Genomic DNA, 20,590 nt, shown 5'->3' with positions numbered 1-20,590 from the left:
GCTGCTCCACGTGACTCCGTCCTAAGGATCATCGAAGGGGCCACGCCGGCTGCTCCTGAGCTTCCTGATTTGTGTTGCTTGTGTTTCCGCCTTCCCGGTCACAGTCGGAGGACCGCAGGGAGGTGGTGTGCCGTCTTGGAGACTCAGTACCTCAGGGTAAAGTGGAAACTGCTTCGACCCAGCCTCCTGGGCTGGCGATGGGGCTGCAATTGTCAGGTCCCTGGCACAAAGCTCGTGGCACGAGGTCAGGACTCAGAAATGGCGCCGAGTCCTACAGCTGCGTTCTCGGTGCTGCCTCTGGGGACCCATGCGCATGCGCAGGCCAGGCAGCAGCCACTTTCTGTGGACACGCCACCATCCCGATTAGGACCGAGAAACTCAGGCTGGACGCAGTGATGCTCTGAGCTCCAGAAGCGTTGTTTCTAGGTAACACGACAGACACCACGTGTGAAGGACCTCGGGGCTACACTCTTTACTGTCTTCTCACACCCTTGAACGACACGGCAGATGATGTTTTATCGATCACATCCGCAGTTGAATTCGTACTTGTGTGTAGATTCACGGTATTCACTGCAAATCTCTACGCAGGCGCACTTCAGAGATATGATGCGTTTGGTTCCAACGCACTTGGCTGCAATCAAATGAATGTCACAGCAAGTTAGTGTGAATGAAGTGTGAACAGAAGTCACGTGAGTGTTTCGGTTTCTCAGTGCATGTAAAAGTTATGTTTCCGTTAGACTGTAGTCTATAAGGTGTGCAATAGCGTTATCTCCGGGAAAAAAAATGTATACATCTTAATGAAAAACCACTTTATTGCTAAAAAATGCTAACCATCCTCTGAGCCTTCAGTGAGTTGTATAATAGTAATAAATTCAATAGAGAAGGAAAGGGCAACACACTCCAGTATTCCTGCCTGGGAAATCCCAAGGACAGAGGAGCCTGGAGGGCTCCAGTTCATGGGGTCGCAAGAATCGGACAAGACTTAGCGACTAAACCAGCACCACCACCAATAACATCAAAGATCACTGTCCACGGGTATTGTAACAAATATAATAATAATGAAAAGTTTGAAATATGGTAAAAATTACCAAAATGTGACAGACAGGAAGTGAGCAAATGCTGTTGGAAAACGACTCTGACAGACGTTTCACGCAAGTTTGCCACAAATCTTCAATTAAAAAAAAAAACAACGCAGTATCTGTGAAGTGTAACAGAGTGAGGCAGCCTTATACCAGAGCTGTTGCCACCCTGTTCCTGATCTCTGCGTTTTCAAAAAAAGAGCCTTGGGAACTCCCGGGGGGTCCAGCGGTTACAAATTTTCACTGCCGAGGGCACAGATTCAACCAAGGATCCACACACAATTCAGTTCAGTCGCTCAGATTCTTTGCGACCCCATGGACTGCAGCACACCAGGCCTCCCTGTCCATCACCAACCCCGGAGTTACTCCAACTCATGTCCATCGGGTTGGTGAGGCCATCCAACCATCTCATCCTCTGTCAGCCACTTCTCCTCCTGCCTTCAATCTTTTCCAGCATCAGGGTCTTTTCCAAGGAGTCAGTTCTTCACATTAGGTGACCAAAGTATTGGAGCTTCAGCTTCAACATCAGTCCTTCCAATGAACACCCAGGACTGGTTTCCTTTAGGATGGACTGGTTGGATCTCCTTGCAGTCCAAGGGACTCTCAAGAGTCTTCTCCAACACCACAGTTCAAAGACATCAATTCTTAGGAGCTCAGCTTTCTTCACAGTCCAACTCTCACATCCATACATGACTATTGGAAAAACCATAGCTTTGACTAGACGGACTTTTGTTGGCAAAGTAATGTCTCTGCTTTTTAATATGCTGTCTAGATTGGTCATAGCTTTTCTTCCTAGGAGCAAGCGTCTTTTAATTTCATGGCTGCAGTCATCATCTGCAGTGATTTTAGAGCCCAAGAAAATAAAGTCTGTCACGGTTTCCATTGTTTCCCCATCTATTTCCCATGAAGTGATGGGACCAGATGCCATGATCTTTGTTTTTTGAATGTTAACTTTTAAGCCAGCTTTTTAACTTTGCTCTTTCACTTTCATCAAGAAGCTCTTTAGTTCCTCTTCTCTTTCTGCCATAAGGGTGGTGTCATCTGGATATCTGAGGTTATTGATATTTCTCCCGGCAATCTTGATTCCAGCTTGATGTACTCTGCATATAAGTTGATGCATCATGATGTACTCTGCATATAAGTTAAATAAGCAGGGTGACAATATACAGCCTTGATGTACTCCTTTCCTGATTTGGAACCAGTCTGTTGTTCCATGTCCAGTTCCAACTGTTGCTTTGACCTCTATACAGATTTCTCAGGAGGCAGGTCAGGTGGTCTGGCATTCCCATCTCTTTAAGAATTTTCCACAGTTTGTCGTGATCCACACAGTCAAAGGCTTTGGCCTACTCAATAAAGCAGAAGTAGGTGTTTTTCTGGAACACTCTTGCTTTTTCTATGATCCAGTGGATGTTGGCAATTTGATCACTGGTTCCTCTGCCTTTTCTAAATCCAGCTTGAATATCTGGAAGTTCTTGGTTCATGTACTGTTGAAGCCTGGCTTGGAGAATTTTGAGCATTACTTTACTAGTGTGTGAGATGAGTGCAATTGTGCGGTAGTTTGAACATTCTTTGGCATTGCCTTTCTTTGGGATTGGAATGAAAACTGACCTTTTCCAGTCCTGTGGCCACTTCTGAATTTCCCAAATTGCTGGCATATTGAGTGCAGCACTTTCACAGCATCATCTTTTAGGATTTGAAATAGCTCAACTGGAATTCGCTTCTACTAGCTTTGTTCGTAGTGATGCTTCCTAAGGCCCACTTGACTTCACATTCCAGGATGTCTGGCTCTAGGTGAATGATCACACCATCGTGATTATCTGGGTCATGAAGACCTTTTTTGTACAGTTCTTCTGTGTATTCTTGCCACCTCTTCTTAATATCTTCTGCTTCTGTTAGGTCCATAGCTTTTCTGTCCTTTATTGTGCCCATCTTTGCATGAAAAGTTCCCTTGGTATCTCTAATTTTCTTGAAGAGATCTCTAGTCTTTCCCATTCTTGTTTTCCTCTATTTCTTTGCATTGATCGCCGAGGAAAACTTTCTTATCTCTCCTTGCTATTCTTTGGAACTCTGCATTCAGACAGGTAAATCTTTCCTTTTCTCCTTTGCCTTTTGCTTCTCTTCTTTTCTCAGCTATTTGTAAGGCCTCCTCAGACAACCATTTTGCCTTTTTGCATTTCTTTTTTGTGGGGATGGTCTTGATCACTGCTTCCTGTACAATGTCACGAACTTCTGTCTATAGTTCTTCAGGCGCTCTGTCTATCAGATCTAATCCCTTGAATCTATTTGTCACTTCCACTGTACAATCATAAGGGATTTGATTTAGGTCATACCTGAATGGTCTGGTGGTTTTCCCTACTTTCTTCCATTTAAGTCTGAATTTGGCAATAAGGACTTCATGGTCTGAGCCACAGTCAGCTCCCAGTCTTGTTTTTGCTGACTGTTTAGAGCTTCTCCCCCTTTGGCTGCAAAGAATATAATCAATCTGATTTCATTGTTGACCATCTGGTGATGTCCACATGTAGAGTCTTCTCTTGTGTTGTTGGAAGAGGGTGTTTGCTATGACGAGCGCGTTCTCTCGACAGAACTCTATTAGCCTTTGCCCTGCTTGATTCCATATTCCAAGGCCAAATTTGCCTGTTACTCCAGGTGTTTCTTGACTTCCTACTTTTGTATTCCAGTCCTCTATGATAAAAAGGACATCTTTTTTGGGTGTTAGTTCTAGAAGGTCTTGTAGGTCTTCATAGAATCTTTCAACTTCAGCTCCTTCAGCGTTACTGTTTGGGGCATAGACTTGGATCACTGTGATATTGAATGGTACGCTTTGGAAATGAACAGAGATCATTCCGTCGTTTTTGAGATTGTACCCAAGTACTAAATTTCAAACTCTTTTGTTGACTATGATGGTTACTCCATTTCTTCTAAGGGATTCCTGCCTGCAGTAGTAGATATAATGGTCATCTGAGTTAAATTCATCCATTCCAGTCCATTTTAGTTTGCTGATTCCTAAAATGTCGATGTTCACTCTTGCCATCTCCTGTTGGAGCACTTCCAATCTACCTTGATTCATGGACGTAACATGTCCATATTCCATGTCTGGTCCTAACTGTTGCTTCTTGACCTGCATACAGACATCTCAGGAGCAGGTAAGGTGGTCTAGTATTCCCATCTCTTTAAGAATTTTCCACAGTTTGCTGTGATCCACACAGTCAAAGGCTTTGGTGCAGTCAATAAAGCAGATGTTTTTCTGGAACACTCTTGCTTTTTCTGTGATCCAACGGATGTTGGCAATTTGATCTCTGGTTCCTCTGCCTTTTCTAAATCCAGCTTGAATATCTGGAAGTTCTTGACTCATGTATTACTGAAGCCTCACTCGGAGAATGTTCAGCATTACTTTGCTAGCATGTGAGTTGAAGGAAACCATGAGCCACGCTGTGTAGGGCCACCCAACATAGACGAGTCGTGGTGGAGAGTTCTGACAGAATGTGGTCTACCAGAGAGGAGAATGGCAAACCACTCCAAGTATTCTTGCCTTGAGAACCCCATGAACAGTATGAAAAGGTCCCACAAGCCGTGCCAAATACAAACAACAACAAAACAAGCCTTAGAAGAGTGTGTGACCTTAAGGAGGTTAGTTATTCCCCACCAAAAGGAAAGAAAGAGAAGCTTACTGCCCCAGGCGACGTCCTTCCCGCCACACTGGGCTCAGGACCTGCCAAGCAACCAGTGACCTAGTGGGTGCCCGCGGGTGCCGAACCTGGGTCCAGCCCGCGTGGCTGTGAGGATTCAACCACTGAGCACAGAGCTCGAAAGAGCCACGTTCTCTGGTGTCGATTAAGCTCAACCCCGGGAGGATTGATGGAGCAGGTATTGGGGGCTACAGACCCCACCACCCTAGCGGCGTCCAGCAGTGAATACCCTCCAGAGACGGCTGCAGTCTGGGCCTGACGCAAACTCTTTCCTCTGGCTGCCCCGAAGCTGGATCCTGAATGAGCCTGGGCCATGCCAGCATCCAGAGCCCAGATCCAGCAGGGCGGTGGCTTTGCAGGGCCCAGACAGCCCACTCACAGGCGGCACTTTGGCTCCCCCTGCTGGCAATGCTCTGCCAGGGTCCCATTTCCAGAGCAGATGACCCCCAGGGACACCTCTGGAGGGCCTGGTGAGGGCCGGTGAGTCTTGGCTATTTACCGTGTATATGTCTGCACCTCACCTGATGCTCAGGGCCATCGCCTGCGACGGTGCTGTTGTCCCATTTTACAGATGAGGAAGTTGAGGTTCAAAGAGGAAGATCACTCCCCTGAGTTCGCCCACTCAGGCCAGAGCGTGTGACTCCCCAGGCACTGTCCTCTCAACCCCTCGAGGGGCCACCTCCCTTTGGAGGCCTGGAGAGCCTCCCTCGCTCATTCATCACTGTTCGGACAGAGAAGCCCGTGCTCAGGGAGGGGTGTGCCAAGCTCATGTTGCCAGGAGTCAAGGCCACAGCCAGCCTGGCACTTGGCAACCCGCAGGTGTAGGAGTTCCTCCAGGCTCCGCCCTAGGCCCGCTCCAATTGGGATCCCCAGTCCCCCCGGCCTCCAGGTGCACGCCTGTGACTTAGGTCACTATAATGCTGATGCTCGGGGTCTTGCCCTCCTGTCCTATCTGTTCCCTTGGCTGATGTGTGTGAACCGTGTGCTGTGCCGAGAGGGTGCAGATGCAGCTGGTAGCCAGAGAGCCACGTCCCGCCCTGGGAGGTCATCTGAGGTTCGACTCTCCCCACCAGCCTGGCCCCTGCAGCCTTGCCATGCCCCTAGGGGACCCTGGGCTCCTGGCTCTGGCTACTGCTCCGCTACACAACCCGGGGGAGGTTAAAGAGATGATGTCACGCCTGGCTGGAAAGTCCCTGAAGGCTTCCCTTGCTTTCAAAAAACAAGCGTGAATCCCCTCACGGGGCCTGCAAAGCCGTACGCAATGCACACCCACTGGCTCCCACACCATTGCCCGCCTTCTGGGTCTGCCCTTTGCCCCTCCAGAAGCTTCTTTTCACTTCTGCCACAAATGCTTCTCCTTTCCCACCCCCCAGCAGGTGGGATCCAGGCCTTGCCAGGTGCCCCCGCCTGCCCTGAGCACATTCACAGCTGCCCTGTGTCCAGCTCCCCAGGGGCAGAAGCCACGCTGGTCTGCCCCACGGCCACAGCCTCAGCTCCTCCGGGTGCCCGGGGCTCGGTGAGAGCCCGGCAAACATCTGTGTTCAGCTCTGAGACAGAGGGGTCCCAGGATTTCCGGGTTCCCACTGCAGCTAAGAACACAACGCAGATTTTCCTGTGGCTCCCATGGGATCAGCATTTTCCTGTGTTCTCTGCTGCTGCTGCTGCTAAGTCGCTTCAGTCGTGTCTGACTCTGCAACCCCGTAGACGGCAGCCCACCAGGCTCCCCCGTCCCGGGGATTCTCCGGGCAAGAACACTGGAGTGGGTTGCCGTTTCCTTCTCCAATCTGTGTTCTCTACTTCACCCTTATTGCTTCCCCGGGGGTTCAGCAAGAAAGAATCCGCCTCCAATGCAGATGTGGGAGACTCGGATTTGATCCCTGGGTCAGGAAGATCGCCTGGAGGAGGAAATGGCAATCCACTCTAGGATTCTTGCCAGGAATTCCCATGGACAGAGGAGGCTGATGGGCTACAGTCCATGGGATCTCAAAACGTCAGACAGGACTGAGTGACTGAATAACATTATATGCTTAGTACTTGGCTCTTATGAAAGAAGTTCTCTGAGACCTACGAGGTGCCAGATGCGTTTCCAGATGCTGGGGGTGAGAGACAGAGCTACGTTCAGGCCACAGTGACACTTGTGCTGACATTCACCAAGCCTGGCTGGGTCGGGGCTTGGCCTGGGTGCGGAACATTCTCCTGCGAGGCCCTCCAGGGCTCTGGCAGGGTTCTAATGGTGCTGGCCTTACGTCTCAAGGAGATGTCTCCCACGTCTCACCTTTGGCCAGGCCACACACCAGTAACCAACCTGCAGGCACCCCGACAGCTGCCTGACACCCAGGTGCCACAGAACAAACTGACAGGCGCAGCCACCGCCTCTGGACCCACCTCCTCCCCGAGGAACCGGCTGCCACCCCTTCCTCTCCAATCGCTCAGTCCGCCTCAGCCCCATCCCTCTCTGGAACCCCTCCCTGCAACTCTTCCCACCTCTGAGGCCCTGATACGCTTTCTGCCTGGACCACCCAGCCAGCCCCGTCTCACAGAGGTCGCCCCTTCTCCCAGGCCGAGCCGGGCAGGCCACCTCCCACGCCCTCAGCCGCAGCATCCAGGACTGAGGGTGTGGTCAGGGCTGGAGCAGAGCAACTGGCCTGCCCTACAAAAACCCACGGGTCACACCTGATGCCCCGAGCAGAGAGAGGGGCACAGGCTCCTGGCCACGGACCACCTGAGACGGCTGCCCAAGGGCCCCTGTGAGGTCTGCCTGGTAGGCTGGTCATCAGGGGATACTGAGGGGGGCCCTTGACCCCCTGACAATGTGCTCAACTGCTAGACCAGCACTGTCCAAAGGAAACGTAATGCCAGCCAAAGGTGAGATTTTAAATTTCCTGGCAGCTACATTAAAAGGAAATGTGAAATAAATTTGAATAGTGTATTTTATTTAACCCAGTATGTCCAACGTATTTTCATTTCAACAAGTAAGGCTGCCACTGAGCCAGTTCGCTTCTTGGCACCGAGGCATGGACTCTGCACCTGGAGCCCACCCTGGTTTGCACCAGCCACCCTGGAGGGCGCAGTCTGGTGGCAGAGGCCACCGTCACTACCGCACACAAAGCGACAGGACAACCTGGCTCCCGCCTCCGCCTCCATGCACAGCCTCCGTCCTCCGCCTCCGTCCACCGCCTCCGTCCTCCGCCTCCGTCCACCGCCTCGGTCCACCGCCTCCGTCCACGCCTCCGTCCTCCGCCTCCGTCCACGCCTCCGTCCTCCGCCTCCGTCCACCGCCTCGGTCCACCGCCTCCGTCCACCGCCTCCGTCCACCGCCTCCGTCCTCCGCCTCGTCCGCCTCGTCCTCCGCCTCCGTCCACCGCCTCGGTCCACCGCCTCCGTCCACGCCTCCGTCCTCCGCCTCCGTCCACGCCTCCGTCCTCCGCCTCCGTCCACCGCCTCCGTCCTCCGCCTCCGTCCACGCCTCCGTCCTCCGCCTCCGTCCACGCCTCCGTCCTCCGCCTCCGTCCTCCGCCTCGGTCCACCGCCTCCGTCCTCCGCCTCGGTCCACCGCCTCCGTCCTCCGCCTCGGTCCACCGCCTCCGTCCACGCCTCCGTCCACGCCTCCGTCCTCCGCCTCCGTCCACCGCCTCCGTCCACCGCCTCCGTCCTCCGCCTCCGTCCACCGCCTCCGTCCTCCGCCTCCGTCCACCGCCTCCGTCCTCCGCCTCCGTCCACCGCCTCCGTCCTCCGCCTCCGTCCTCCGCCTCGGTCCACCGCCTCCGTCCTCCGCCTCCGTCCACGCCTCCGTCCACGCCTCCGTCCTCTGCCTCCGTCTACCGCCTCCGTCCTCCGCCTCCGTCCACGCCTCGGTCCACGCCTCCGTCCACGCCTCCGTCCACGCCTCCGTCCTCCGTCCACAGCCTCGGTCCACCGCCTCCGTCCTCCGCCTCTGTCCTCCGCCTCCGTCCACAGCAGTTCTGTGTCCCGTGTGTTCTGGGTGACATGACTGCAGCTCAGATCCCAACTTTGCCCCCAGGAAAGAGTGGGTGATTCTAGCCCACTTCTGGAGGTGGTAACATTTGTATCCAGCCTCCAAGTATGAGCCAGGGGAGGGGCTGGGAGAAAGGAGAGAGGAGTGGACAACGCAGGCAAAAGGAAGGGTGCCTGCCGGATCGTGAACAGCATTGGCCGTCATGGTGGTGCACCCCTAGTTCACATGTGTCAACAGCACCCTCTTTCAGTCCCCAAACTGCGCAGGTGCTCACCCTGCTTAAACCCCAGGTTGACGAGGTCAAGGAAGGTGACAAACGCACACGGCTTCTAGGCAGTAGCCTGGGTCTTAAAGCAGATGGTCTTTGACTTGGAGCCCTGCCTCCATGGCCCAGAGGTTTGGTGGCTCAGCAGTGGGCCCAGGAACCCTCTCCTGCACACCAGGCTACAGAGATAACCAGAAAGGGATTCCACACAGAGGCTTAAGAGGGAGAGGAAGGGAGGGGGAAAAGCCCTAAGCCTTGATCACGACTTTCCTTACAGTCACCCCGTATAAGTCTACACCATGCCTCTTTCACATCCTGCCCAGGGCCGTGAGGTCTCCAATTTGCCCTGGGCAGGTCGCTTTCTGCTGCTTCCAGTGTCTTCAGGTTAGAGCTCAGTGGGGCTGACCACAGGGCTCCTCGAGTCAGCAAAGGGGAAGTCTGGGCTCGAGCTCTTGAGCTCTTTGAACTCAACTTGAGGAGCGCTGACCCTAGGAGAGTCACTGCTTTCCCTTCTGGGTGAGGGTGGGGGTGGGTAGGAACAATGACATCTCCCTGCAGGGTGATTTGTTGGGACTTAAGACTGCAGACTGGTGGCTCAGAAGGTAAAGCGTCTGCCTACAATGTGGGAGACCTGGGTTTGATCCCTGGTTCGGGAAGAGCCCCTGGAGAAGGAAATGGCAACCCACTCCAATACTCTTGCCTGGAAAATCCCGTGGACAGAGGAGCCTGGTAGGTCACAGTCTGTGGGGTCGCAAAGAGTCAGACACGACCGAGCGACTAAACTTTCACTTTCAGTGACTGCGGAACACAGTGACCACCAGGAAGAAGGGGACAGAGTGGGGGGGCCCAGGGCTGTTCCACCGCGGGTTCCCTGACTCTGTGTTTGAACAGGCTGGGAGCTTGACTTCTGCAAGGCAAATGTTAGCTTAGCACAGTGGCCACGTCAGATGGGCTGAAAGCTTCCCCGCACCCGCCCAGGGCGCTGACAGCGTGGCTGCTCCCTTGCCAACAAATAGAACCACACTCCTTCCTTCTTCCCAAGCTTCTGGGTCCCACCAGCGCCCAGGGTGCCCTCCCACCCCAGCCAGGCCAAAGCACAGCGGGCAGCGTTGCTGGGAGCTCAGCAGCTGGGTGGGGGACAAGTGGACAAGCCCCACGTGCCACCCCTTCTGCCCTCCATAAGGCCTTGGGGCCAGCCGGACAGGCTGCTGCTCTTCCCTGTGCCAGGCAGGCGGCAGGTGAGTGCCCTGGGTCAGGCTGGCAGCTTCTTCACCTGCCTTTTCTCACTGGGAGAATGACGTTGCCAATGGCAGAATCCTCTCCTCCCTAAGATCCTCTATGACTGCGTCTCAGGGTGGGCACCGGGAAGGGGGAGCGACCACAAAGAGGCACAGGAGAGTGAGGCCCAGCGCCCCAGCCTGCCACTCGGTACCTCGGGGTCGCCCTCATTCAACACAAATATCCACTCGACAATGGTTAGGGAAAACCACACAGAGACCCTAGCTTCCGTCCACAGGGCATCACTGGGCTAATGCCGCTCACTGGAAGGAGAGTTAGGGGCCCTGATGGGATTTAGGGCGGACAAAAGGGGGTCCGGAGGCTGCGCGGCCACCGCCAGGGAGCGCGGGGGAAGGAAGCGACAGGACAGAGCACGTGTCCGGGAAAGGCGACGGCCGAGCCGGGGTGGGGCGGCTGGGGGCCGCAGGTGCACAGGACGACCCCCCTGAAGCGGGAGCCTGGGTGGCTGTGGACTGGGGGCCAGGGCGTGTCTCTTCCTGCTCCATCGGTACGCAGCGGGAGGGCTTCCAGAGAGCTACAGGTGCGCCGGGACAAGGTTGCGGGGCAGATCTAGAAGCCCCCGATGCCGGGGGCGGTAACTAGGCAACCCGCGCGCCGCCGCGAGCCGCGCACGCGCAGCCCACGCGGGCGGCCGGCGCATGCTCGGTGGCCTTCCGCCCGTCTCCCAGGCTTCGGAGTCCAACGGCAGGACGCGAGGAACGCGCCTGCGCCAAGGCGCCCCTCGGGTTCTCGGAGCAGCCCGGTAGCCGATCGCGGCCGGGGTACCTGCTGGCGTCGGTCGTTCAAGACTGAGCCTTTCCTTGGGTCTGCTGGAAGGCTCCCGACTTTTCTCACATCTTCAGGCCAGAAGAGGCCGGGAGAAAGAGCCAGCATAACCCGTGCGACATCCCAGAGCGGTGCTCGCGCGCCGGACTGGGCAGGTGGGCGAGGGGAGGGGCCCCAGGGATGGGCGGTGGAGAACGGGGGCGGGGGCTGAGGGGCGGGGTCATGAGAATGGGGCGGGACTGGACGCGGCTTGAGCGGGGCGTCCCGAGGGCCCCTCCGAGGGGCGTGGCGCGCGCTGACGTCGCTGTCGGACACGTCGGCGGCGTGGAGGCCGTGGCCCCCGGAGCCGGATGTGCCAAGATGGCTGCTGCGGCTGCTGTGTCGGCGCTTGTCGCAACCGCCGAGCAGTCTTCTTCGCGCGGCTCTTGAGGAGCCAGGGCCGGGGGTCGCGGAGCGGCCGGCAGGAGCCGACGGGAGCCTCGGCCTCCCTGCAGCGCGCCGGTGAGTGTCGGGGTTGGGGCGGAGGGAGGTGACCGGACCGGGCCCAGCCCGAAGCGAACGGGAGCGTCTCCGGGGAGCCGCCGGGGGGCTCGGGCGGAGGCGCCGGGGGGCTTGGGCGGGGGCCTGCGGGCCGAGCAGGCCGGGCGACCGCCATGAGTGCTGACGTGGCCCACACCTGCACAGGCTGTCGGGTCAGTTGTGTGAACCCTGGCCGTTGTGGTCTCGGTGTGGGGTTATGTTGGAAAGGCTGGAGGAAAAGCCAGACCTGCAGCTCTTTAGAGAGTAAAAATCTCTCGGGAATTCCTTTCACAGTTTAGCGTGCCCTTTGCTTCGAAGGGTCCGCAGTTTGGTTTCTGCTGAGCCGTGCCGGCGATGAGGTACACTGACATTTGAACCGAGAAACTACGGCCTTGTTGCGTCTATTGGTAATCTCGTGGGGAGGTTACCAAGATGTTGCAACCGAGGTCAGGCGCTGTGTTTTATATCAAGGGGCAGAGGTGTGTGCCCACCAACCTGCCCTTTCTGTGATGAAAGTATTATTGTAGAGCGTCTTGGACGTGAGACAGCCACCTAAAATCAGTTTTGCTGTTTTATCTGTAAAGTTTTAAGTAGCTTGGAGGTTGGGTTGCTTATTAATATTTTGTTCGATGTAGAGGTTAACTGGAAAGGTGTTTCCCGTCCCCGGAAATGGTTAAGAAGCAAACTTGAGTCACAGACAGTTGTTCCTAGGGTGATAACTTGTTCAAGTGTCTGCACCGCCCTTCTTCCCACCGCCCCCCGCCCCCCCCCCCCCCCGCAAATGCTCTTTCTTAGGGTTCCGGGTGCTCTTGTCTTATAGAGATCCAGCAAGAGGCAAAAAGTCCTTTCTTTCTTGTTCTCTGTGACTCATACGCCTTAATAGCAAGTTCCTGCAGTTTAAGTCTCAAAAGTTTTCTTTAGGGTAGCATGTAAATTTTAACATGGTTCCCTCCTGCCTCTGTAAGCATCTTGACTTAACGTCAGAGTGTCCTTTGGCTCTTCGTTGCCTTCAGCAGTGTTGAGAAACCCCCTTCCTTTTCCCTAACGTCTGAATGTTTGATTCTGTACTCAGAAGAGCTGGGGTCTGTGCTGTCTTTGTGCCCGGTGTCCCATAGTCTGATAGATACGTCGGGTAGCAGTCGCCTCAGGGGCAGAGCCTGGACTCCCAGGTGCTTCTTGGAGCTCCGGTTGGTTTATCCGCTCGTGCTTGAGGCGGCTGCCCTAGCAGGAGAGACGTGTGCTTTCGTTATCTCAGTTCAGTAGCCAGGAATTTATATTGAAACAGGTTGTGCTTATTTCAGGTAGATCCAAGGCAGCTTAATTGAAGAGCTACAGTTATGAATAATGTATCTTTAGGGAGATCAGCTGGTTTCTTTGAAGCAGTCTGCCATTTTTAAAATTAGATGACCTGAGGCTACAGAATGACTTACTGGACAGAATCAAAGTCCCTATAGTTGAGATAAATGATATGTGCTTGCATTGTTTTTCTGCTGATGAATAGAGAAAAAGATGAAAAGAATAATGTTCAAGGCAGAAGATTGTTCCAAATGAAACGGGTTTATTGTTGAAAAGCTGTTAGTGGTCAGGGGGAGAAGGGGAAGCTACTTTGTAGGGAAGTGATAGAGTCTGCTTATGAAGCGGTCCTTAGGAATTGAGAAAATAATGCTAAGAAAGTTTCTGCACGGAAAATAATTGAGTATAAACGTTTTGTGAAATTTAGATTCAGATAAGATTTCGCTCATAAACAGCTACAGGGATTAGGGCCTCCCAGAATTCACTGTGAATAGAATTTCATAAGATTAAACCCAGAAAGAACTCTGAAACCATCATTTCAGTTGTCTTGCTTTATAGATGAAGGAATCGGGTCACCCCCGGAGCAGCGGTGCGGCTGGGCCATTCAGCTGGCGCCCAGTCCTTTTCTCACAGTGACACTTGAGGAATTAATCCTGTGGGCCTGTGCTCTGTGTTTTGTTTTTTAATATACGCTGTTTAATGTGATTGAGGGTTTCCTGCTGAAGCCTTCCAAGGAGGATGCCATCGCTTTGTAAGTGGTCTTGGGTGCCTCCCTTTCACATGTAAGAGGAAAAGGCTCTGCTCTCCTCTCCTGGGTCCATGTAAAGCTGAGCTGTAAGTGTTCTTAGTTTTAAAATGATAGCTTAGAACCAAAGGAAGTCCCTGATGCAGTTCTTTGTATATTTAATTCCATGAAATCTAAGTGAGTGTCAAAATGCTTGTCTATTAGAAAGGATTCCCTGTTGGCCCGGGAAAAGGCCATGTCCGAGCAGTATCTGTAGCGGATTCATAGGGCAGCTTTTGTTAGTAAATGACTGGATTTAATATGCATTCATTCACTTTTGTCTGTCTTTTGTCCAAGGACAGGAACATTGTACCCTCGCAGAAACATGTGGCTCACAGTGCAGGGCCCTGTGTCGCTTCTCCCTTTGGTGTCGGCTTTTTCTGTGACAGGCTCCCCTTAATCCATTTGTGAGGGTGTCGCTGGGGAGTAGGCTGACACGTGGAAGAGGAATTTGTAAAGAGACGGTACTTGGATTTTTGTCTCAAAAGTGCAGGTTAACTGTTTAAGATTATACTTAGTATGTTTTATTGAAAACCAGACAACCACAAAAGACGCTGTAAAGAGGATTTCTGCTCCTTTGTTTTCCGTAGAGGGTCTGTGGGCCGTCTGCTTGTCACTGACAAGTTTTGAGTGAACTTGGTTGTTCCGTTTCAGCACTGCTTTACGGTTCCTTGGGATTTTCACTCCAGGCGTAGTCGTTACAACTCCAGTCATCACACGCAGCTCGTTTTGCTGGTGGTGTGCAACCAGTCACAATGTGGAAACGGAGACATTCTACAGGCTGGGATAAAAGGCGTTTTAGGCGCGTATAATCCAGATGGTTGTTATTTTGCAGCTTGTGTGACTCTGTGTTTTATGACTCTCTTCAGTTAAAACGGAGAAGCAGGTTTTTAACTTTGGTTTTCCTTTCCAAATATAAAATTAACCTGTGTGAAAAGTACGGTATGTGGTCTTAAGAGAGGAGGCGGCCCTTTCCAGACCTAGTGATAATTTATCGGAAAATGTGGAGGCACTGTGTACCTGGTGCCTCGTGTTGGGTTCTGCTTGGTCCCTGCCAGCTTGCTGAGGGCATTGTGGAGGCGGTGGGCATTCCACGTGGGTATGTAGCTCGGTGACATAACTGACTTTCACAGCAGGGCAGTGACTTGTCTGAAGTTGCTTGGCCGGCTCCAGCACCGCCAGCCTTGGCGTCCAGGCCGGTGTTGTCGCTCCGCAGATAGCAGTCCTCCCAGGGGTGGGCGAGGGGTGGGTTATCCCTCAGGACTTACAGGATGCAAAACTGTTTTCTCATTTTTTTCTTCTTTCTCAATTTTCCTGATTGTAGCCAGGACTTTGAATAAATGGATTTTATGCTAACTTTTTCCTTTTTTTCTTTTTCAGTTCAAATTAAGGAAAGCCTCCCTCCTGCTTCTTTCTGCAAGCAGCATCTCATTGTGCAAGAGCTCAGTCATGCAGCCGCCGCCCCAGGCTGTGCCGTCTGGCATGGTCGGGCCGCCTCCGTCGGGGAGTCCTCAGACCATGTTCTGGTCTAACAGCCCTTACCGGAGACAGGCCGGCAGCCACGCTCCGATGGCCCCGGTAGCCTGCCCACTGCAGCCAGTGACAGACCCTTTTGCTTTCAGTCGACAGGCTCTCCAGACTACATCGCTGGGCGGTTCGTCTAAAAGCAGCCTGCCCATTTTGCAAGGCCCAGCCCTGCCGTCGTCCCTGCAGCGTGCTGGTCTGCCCGTGCCTCACACAAACACTGGGGACAGCTCCCAAGGGCCCTGCGAACCTCTGCCAGGGCCTCCGGTGCAGCCCAGGGCAGACGCCAGCCCATTTCCCGGGGCGCCAATGCCCTCGGCCTCACACGGGCCCGAGACGACCAGGAGTGCCAAGGCTCCCGGCCCAGAGCCTGAGCTCCCGGACCCGCCGTACCCGCCACAGTACATCCCAGCAGCGGGGTCCAGCGGCGCTCGCGGGGGCCTTCCACAGGGGCACGCGTCTGGGCCCGACAGGCCCCTGAGCCGGCCGAGCCCCCCCGACAGCGCCACACCCCCAGCAGCACTCCCGCTACCCCCTCAGCCCTGTCAGCAAGTGCCTGGGCAGTGGGGGCCGGGGCAGGGAGGTCCACGGCCCCCAGGTCAGCATTACTGGCCTGGCCCAGAGGGGCCCCCGCAGATCCCAGGGCCCCACGCCTCCAGCGTCACCCACTTTCCCCCTCTGTCCAGCCTGCATCAGCGTCCTGGCCACGAGCAGCTCGGCCCCCCGGCTTCCTTACCAGGACCCTCGGCCAGTGGTGGAAAAAACGAGGCCGCCTACCTGCCCAGTGGAGACCACTCAGCAAATAGCTTTGATCCAGAGAGCGCGTTCAGGCAGAATTCCAGAGTTGGGAATGCTCGGGCAAACCAGGAGCTCAGGTCGAGTCCTGGAGTGAACAGAGAGCAGCTGTCAGGCCTGGCTGCTATTAGCCCGCTCGCTCAGGTAAACCGCCCGGAAAGCCGTTCGCACTACCTGCCGGGCGCCGGGGGTGGCTGGACCCCACTGGAGGTGGGCTCGGGCGCACTCGCCATGTTTTTCAAAGGAGGAGAGACCGAGAACGAAGAGAACCTCTCGTTGGAAACAGCGGGCTCTGCTGGGCAGGCCGACATAGACGGTTTCTGCCTCGGCCAGCTTCCCGCACACGTGGGCGTGGGAGGCGCTCACCAGGCCTTTCCCAGAGGCTCCAGCAGCGAGCCCATGCAGCTGGGGGGAGAGCCACAGCCAGCCTCTAAGGCAGCCGCCATGGACGTGTGGGCAGACACGGCCCGTGCAGGGGCGCAGTACGAGAACGTTGAGAACCTGGAGTTTGTTCAGAACCAGGAAGTTCTGCCGAGCGAGCCCCTCACCATGGATCCTTCCTCCCCAGGCGATCCGCTCAGGTGCGGGCCCCTTCCTGGCCCAGCTGGCCCCAGGCTCAGTGCGGTGGGCCCTGCGGGCAGCGGGGGCCCCAATCTCGAGGCCCTGGATATGACAGCGCACCCTGCACGGTCTGACAGCGTGTCGTCCGGTTACGGCGGCAAGAGCCACCGGGCCCTTCCAGGTGCAGCCAGGCCCTGCGACTCGGGTACCTTCATTCAGCAGGAAGTGGGAAAGCCTGAGGATGAGTCTGCAGGGAGGTTTTTTAAGCAGATCGATTCCTCTCCTGTCGGCGGCGAGACAGACGAGACCAGCAGCCAGAACTATCACGGCAGCCTGTCCCAGCCCTCGACCCCCAGCCCCCCAAAACCTACGGGGGTATTTCAGACGAGTGCAAACAGTTCTTTTGAACCCGTGAAATCGCACTTGGTTGGAGTAAAGCCCATTGAGGCAGATCGCGCCAACGTGGTAGGAGAGGTGAGGGGGCCCAGCGCCCACCAGAAGCAGCGCAGAGCAGCCGCTGCCACGCCTGATGCCACCCCTGGCAACCTGGAGCAGCCTCCTGACAACATGGAGACCCTCTTCCCGCCGCAGCGCTGCGTGCCGCCTCTCACCACACCCGTGGAGGCCGGACGTGGACTTCTGCAGGCCGCGGGGCCGCCCTTGGAAACAGTGCTGCCCGCACCCGAGAAGAGACCCTCGACCAGGGCGCAGGGGCCTGGGACGTGTGAGAGCCCCGCCACGACCTTGTGGGCGCAGAACGAGCTCCCGGACTTTGGGGGCAACGTCCTTCTGGCCCCGGCAGCTCCCGCGCTTCATGTGCCAGTGAAACCTCAGCCGTCTGAAGTGATTCAGCCCCCAGACGAGGGGGTGGCACGGCAGGTGGGCCCTGGCTGTCAGAGTGGGGATGGCCTTGGCACTTCTGAGAACCTGGAGAACCCTCCACAGCTTGGCGAAGAGGAGGCTCTGCCGCCGCAGGCTGGCCCCGGCTATGCCAGCCTGCTGTCCTCCCCGCCCACTGAGTGTTTGCAGAATCAGCCCGTCTTGATCGCCCAGCCCGATCAAAGCTATAGTCTGGCTCAGCCTGTTAACTCTTCTATGTCCTTACCAAATTCTAACGAGAAGGCTCCATCCTGGAGAGACTCTTCTGTGGGAGATAAGCCCTCAGTCAGCGGCCGGGCTGCTGGTGGTGATCCTGGAGAGAATGTACCTTTGTCTGGGATGCCAGCCGGCTCTCTCGTCTGCTCGCCTCCGCCTAACCATCTGGCTCAGAGTCCTTTTCCACAAGCTTCTGGTACCTATGACATGGTTTCTAATCAAGCTGCTAATTTGCTGGTTCAACTGCACTCTCATCCAAAGCCTTCACTTCCAGAAGGTCAGAAGGCCCACAGCGCAGAGTCTGTGCCTCCTGAGGGGCTGCCCAGCCCTGCGGGGGCCTCGGGCCTGGTGTTGGTGCCGCCTGCAGGCGGCAGCTCTGTGCCTGGCAGCAGCAAGCCAGGCCTCTGTGGCAGGCGGGACGGAGCTGTGGGAGCCCTGGACTGCACGTTCAGTAGGACTTTAGAAAATCCTGCAGGAGTGTACGGCCCAGCCCATGCAGATGGCCCGGCCTCTGGTCAGCAGCCCACTGCCAGTTGTCGGCCTCTTGGGCCTGGGGCGAACAGCCCGGACCGTTTCTATCAGCAGGTGATGAAAGAGGCTCAGGACCAGCCCGGTGCAGAGAGAGCCAAGCAGGAGCTGGCGCCACCACTGCCCGCTCTGCAGGGGCCCAGAGCAGTGCTTCCGGAGCCTTCAACCCCAGGGAGTCCCCCGGTGCAGGCACAGCCTGCAGACCCGGCCCAGCCTGCAAGCCCAGCTCCTGCTGACGCGGGTCAGCAGCTGCCGCCCCGGCCACCTCGGTCCTCCAGCGCCTCTGTTGTGTCCACCAGCTCGAGCCAGGCGGCCCCACGGCCCGACCAGCAGTGGCTGCAGCCCCCGCCTCCCGACCTGGCTTCCTATTACTACTACAGGTCCCTGTATGACGGCTACCAGCCCCCGTATCCCTCCCCATACCCGCCGGATCCTGGCCCAGCCCCCCACTATTACCAGGTAGGGCCATGCTCTTGGGCGGTTGAGCGCTCTGACCAGTGATCTCTTTCTCATGTCCTGCTCCGGGGCAGGGTTCTGCGGTCAGTCCTGAGGGAACCCATGGTCCCCCTGCTGGCACACGCCTCTTCATGAGCTTCATGAGAAGGGTGCTCCCTGTCCCAGCTCATTCTTTGGACCACAGCCCTTCTCCTGGAGGGCCACGCTGCACAAGAGCCTGTTTTATCTGGGGAGAATCACTACTTCATTTTGGTGTAGCACAGCATACCCCACCTTACGTGAGAAAGGACCCTCACTTCCTGTCCTGCCCACCGGCTCGCAGCAGAGCCAGAGTTCTGGGTGGCACATTTTGGAAAACTGGAATAGCCTCTTGAAGCTTCTTTCTGGTTTTAACATCAAAAACTTAACATGAGAAACAAGAGGCAAACTCTAGTCTTTTAAAGCCCTGCTTTAGAATAAAAGCGTTCAGGGTACGAGGCCAGGCTTGGGGCGTAGTGCAGGTGGAGCAGCTAGGAGCGGTGGCGGCGTGCACGCTCGGGCACCCGGCCACAGCACGGGGCCGCCATGCTGCACGGGATCCTTTCTCAGCTCTTCTCGGTGAGCCAGGCCCACGGGTGCTGTTTAGCTTCCGATTCATCCTGCTTTATTGTGACCCACGTGGACACCTTTGATTGTCTGCTCGTTACCACCTCATGTCCTGGCCCAGCATTGCCACAGTCTGCAAAGGTAGAAAGATTGTGGACCAGGAGTCTGGAGCTCCTTGCGTGACGTGGCTGTGGGCCCCACACTGGAGGCCCCACAGTCAGAAGCAGCTGAGGGAGCAGAGCTGTGGTGGGCTGGGGGCCGCCTGGGGGTGGGGCGGCCTGAGGGGCTTCAAGAGTCTGTGTATGCGTGGGAATGAGTTACATGCCTAACCCTGAGACCTGGGAATCAGAGCCAGGAAGAGCCTCAGAGACTTATTTGCATGGAGGGAAATGACGCTCTGCAGGACCCCAGGGTGGGCCGGCAGAGTGTGGAGGGGCCCGAGCCCCAGCGGTACCCGGCACTGCTGCGTGGGAGCCCAGGCCCCAGTGGGGGTCAAGAGTAAGTCCAGGTTACGTGCTGTCTCGTTCTCCACCCGCTCTTGACAGAGAATCAGGCCCTGAGACAGGAAAGACAGGTCTGGCTCGTGCCTGGATCACCCATCCCTGCTTCAGGTTCCAGCATGGCTGTGGGGCCGCAGGGCTGCTGCATCCGGAAGGGGCTGAAAGCCTCGTGAGGCTAGAGCGCGATCCTCTTTTTGGGGCTGCCTGTGCCCGCGGGACCCAATCCCAGGGGACCCGGATTGTTTTGCTTACTTGAATTGGTGCCGGAGATGGGACCCCAGGTTGTGGGGTCTCAGCACCTACTCAGGTGAGACCTCAGGAAGCGGAAGAGAGCCCTTGAGGCTCACCTGGGCATGGCCCGCTGCCGTAGGCTGTCTCCTGAGCCAGGCCGGGCTGGCTGTCTTTGGCACAGGGCTGTCTGCAGAGCCTTACCTGGGTCCTGAGAGCCGTGCCAGGTGCCTGCGTAGGTGGCTCCTGGCGTCTAATGACGATGTCCTTCTTCCGGCAGGACGTCTACGGCCTCTACGACCCCAGGTACAGGCCTTGTGACGGCGCTGCCTACGTGGACCCCTGTCGCTGCCCCGAGCCCGAGCGGCCCGGCTCCCGGGCCAGTCACTGCTCCGACCGCCCGGTCGCCAGGTGATGCGTGTTTGTGTTGCCGGCTGTCGTTGTAGCTTAGTGGTTCGGGGGAGGCCATGTTTGCAGAGAATCATACAAACCTGTTGGGTGTGTGTGTACGTTTCGTGGGTGTGGATAGATCGTAGGATGCATCTTTGAATCAAACTGAGCCCGCTACCCAGCACAGCCACAGGCACGTCGGCAGGTGGTCTTGGTCAGGCCAGACCCTGGGCGGGGCCACCAGGGAGGCCCCCTGCTCTCA

The 20,590-nt window shown here is 56.1% G+C and overlaps 1 protein-coding gene across 8 annotated transcripts in view; it reads left to right on the top strand.

Moving 5' to 3' along the window:
* The first annotated feature begins 8,674 nt into the window (after window positions 1–8,674).
* The window catches only part of SEC16A (SEC16 homolog A, endoplasmic reticulum export factor), a 32,427-nt gene continuing 20,511 nt past the window's right edge, over window positions 8,675–20,590 (top strand). For 5 of the 8 annotated variants that reach the window (XM_061434045.1, XM_061434043.1, XM_061434042.1 and 2 more), the window contains exons 1-3: window positions 11,482–11,571; window positions 15,047–18,628; window positions 20,219–20,349. In XM_061434045.1, coding sequence (XP_061290029.1) covers window positions 15,116–18,628; window positions 20,219–20,349 — 3,644 coding nt within the window. In that variant the 5' untranslated portion in view covers window positions 11,482–11,571; window positions 15,047–15,115. Of the gene's footprint in view, window positions 10,245–11,136; window positions 11,226–11,481; window positions 11,572–15,046; window positions 18,629–20,218; window positions 20,350–20,590 lie in introns of those variants that run through there. The other 3 variants (XM_061434044.1, XM_061434039.1, XM_061434040.1) reach the window with 2 other exon arrangements.

Source organism: Bos javanicus, chromosome 11 (genome assembly GCF_032452875.1).
Source record: "Bos javanicus breed banteng chromosome 11, ARS-OSU_banteng_1.0, whole genome shotgun sequence".
NCBI lineage: Eukaryota > Metazoa > Chordata > Mammalia > Artiodactyla > Bovidae > Bos > Bos javanicus.
This window is presented reverse-complemented; position numbering and strand designations above follow the sequence as displayed.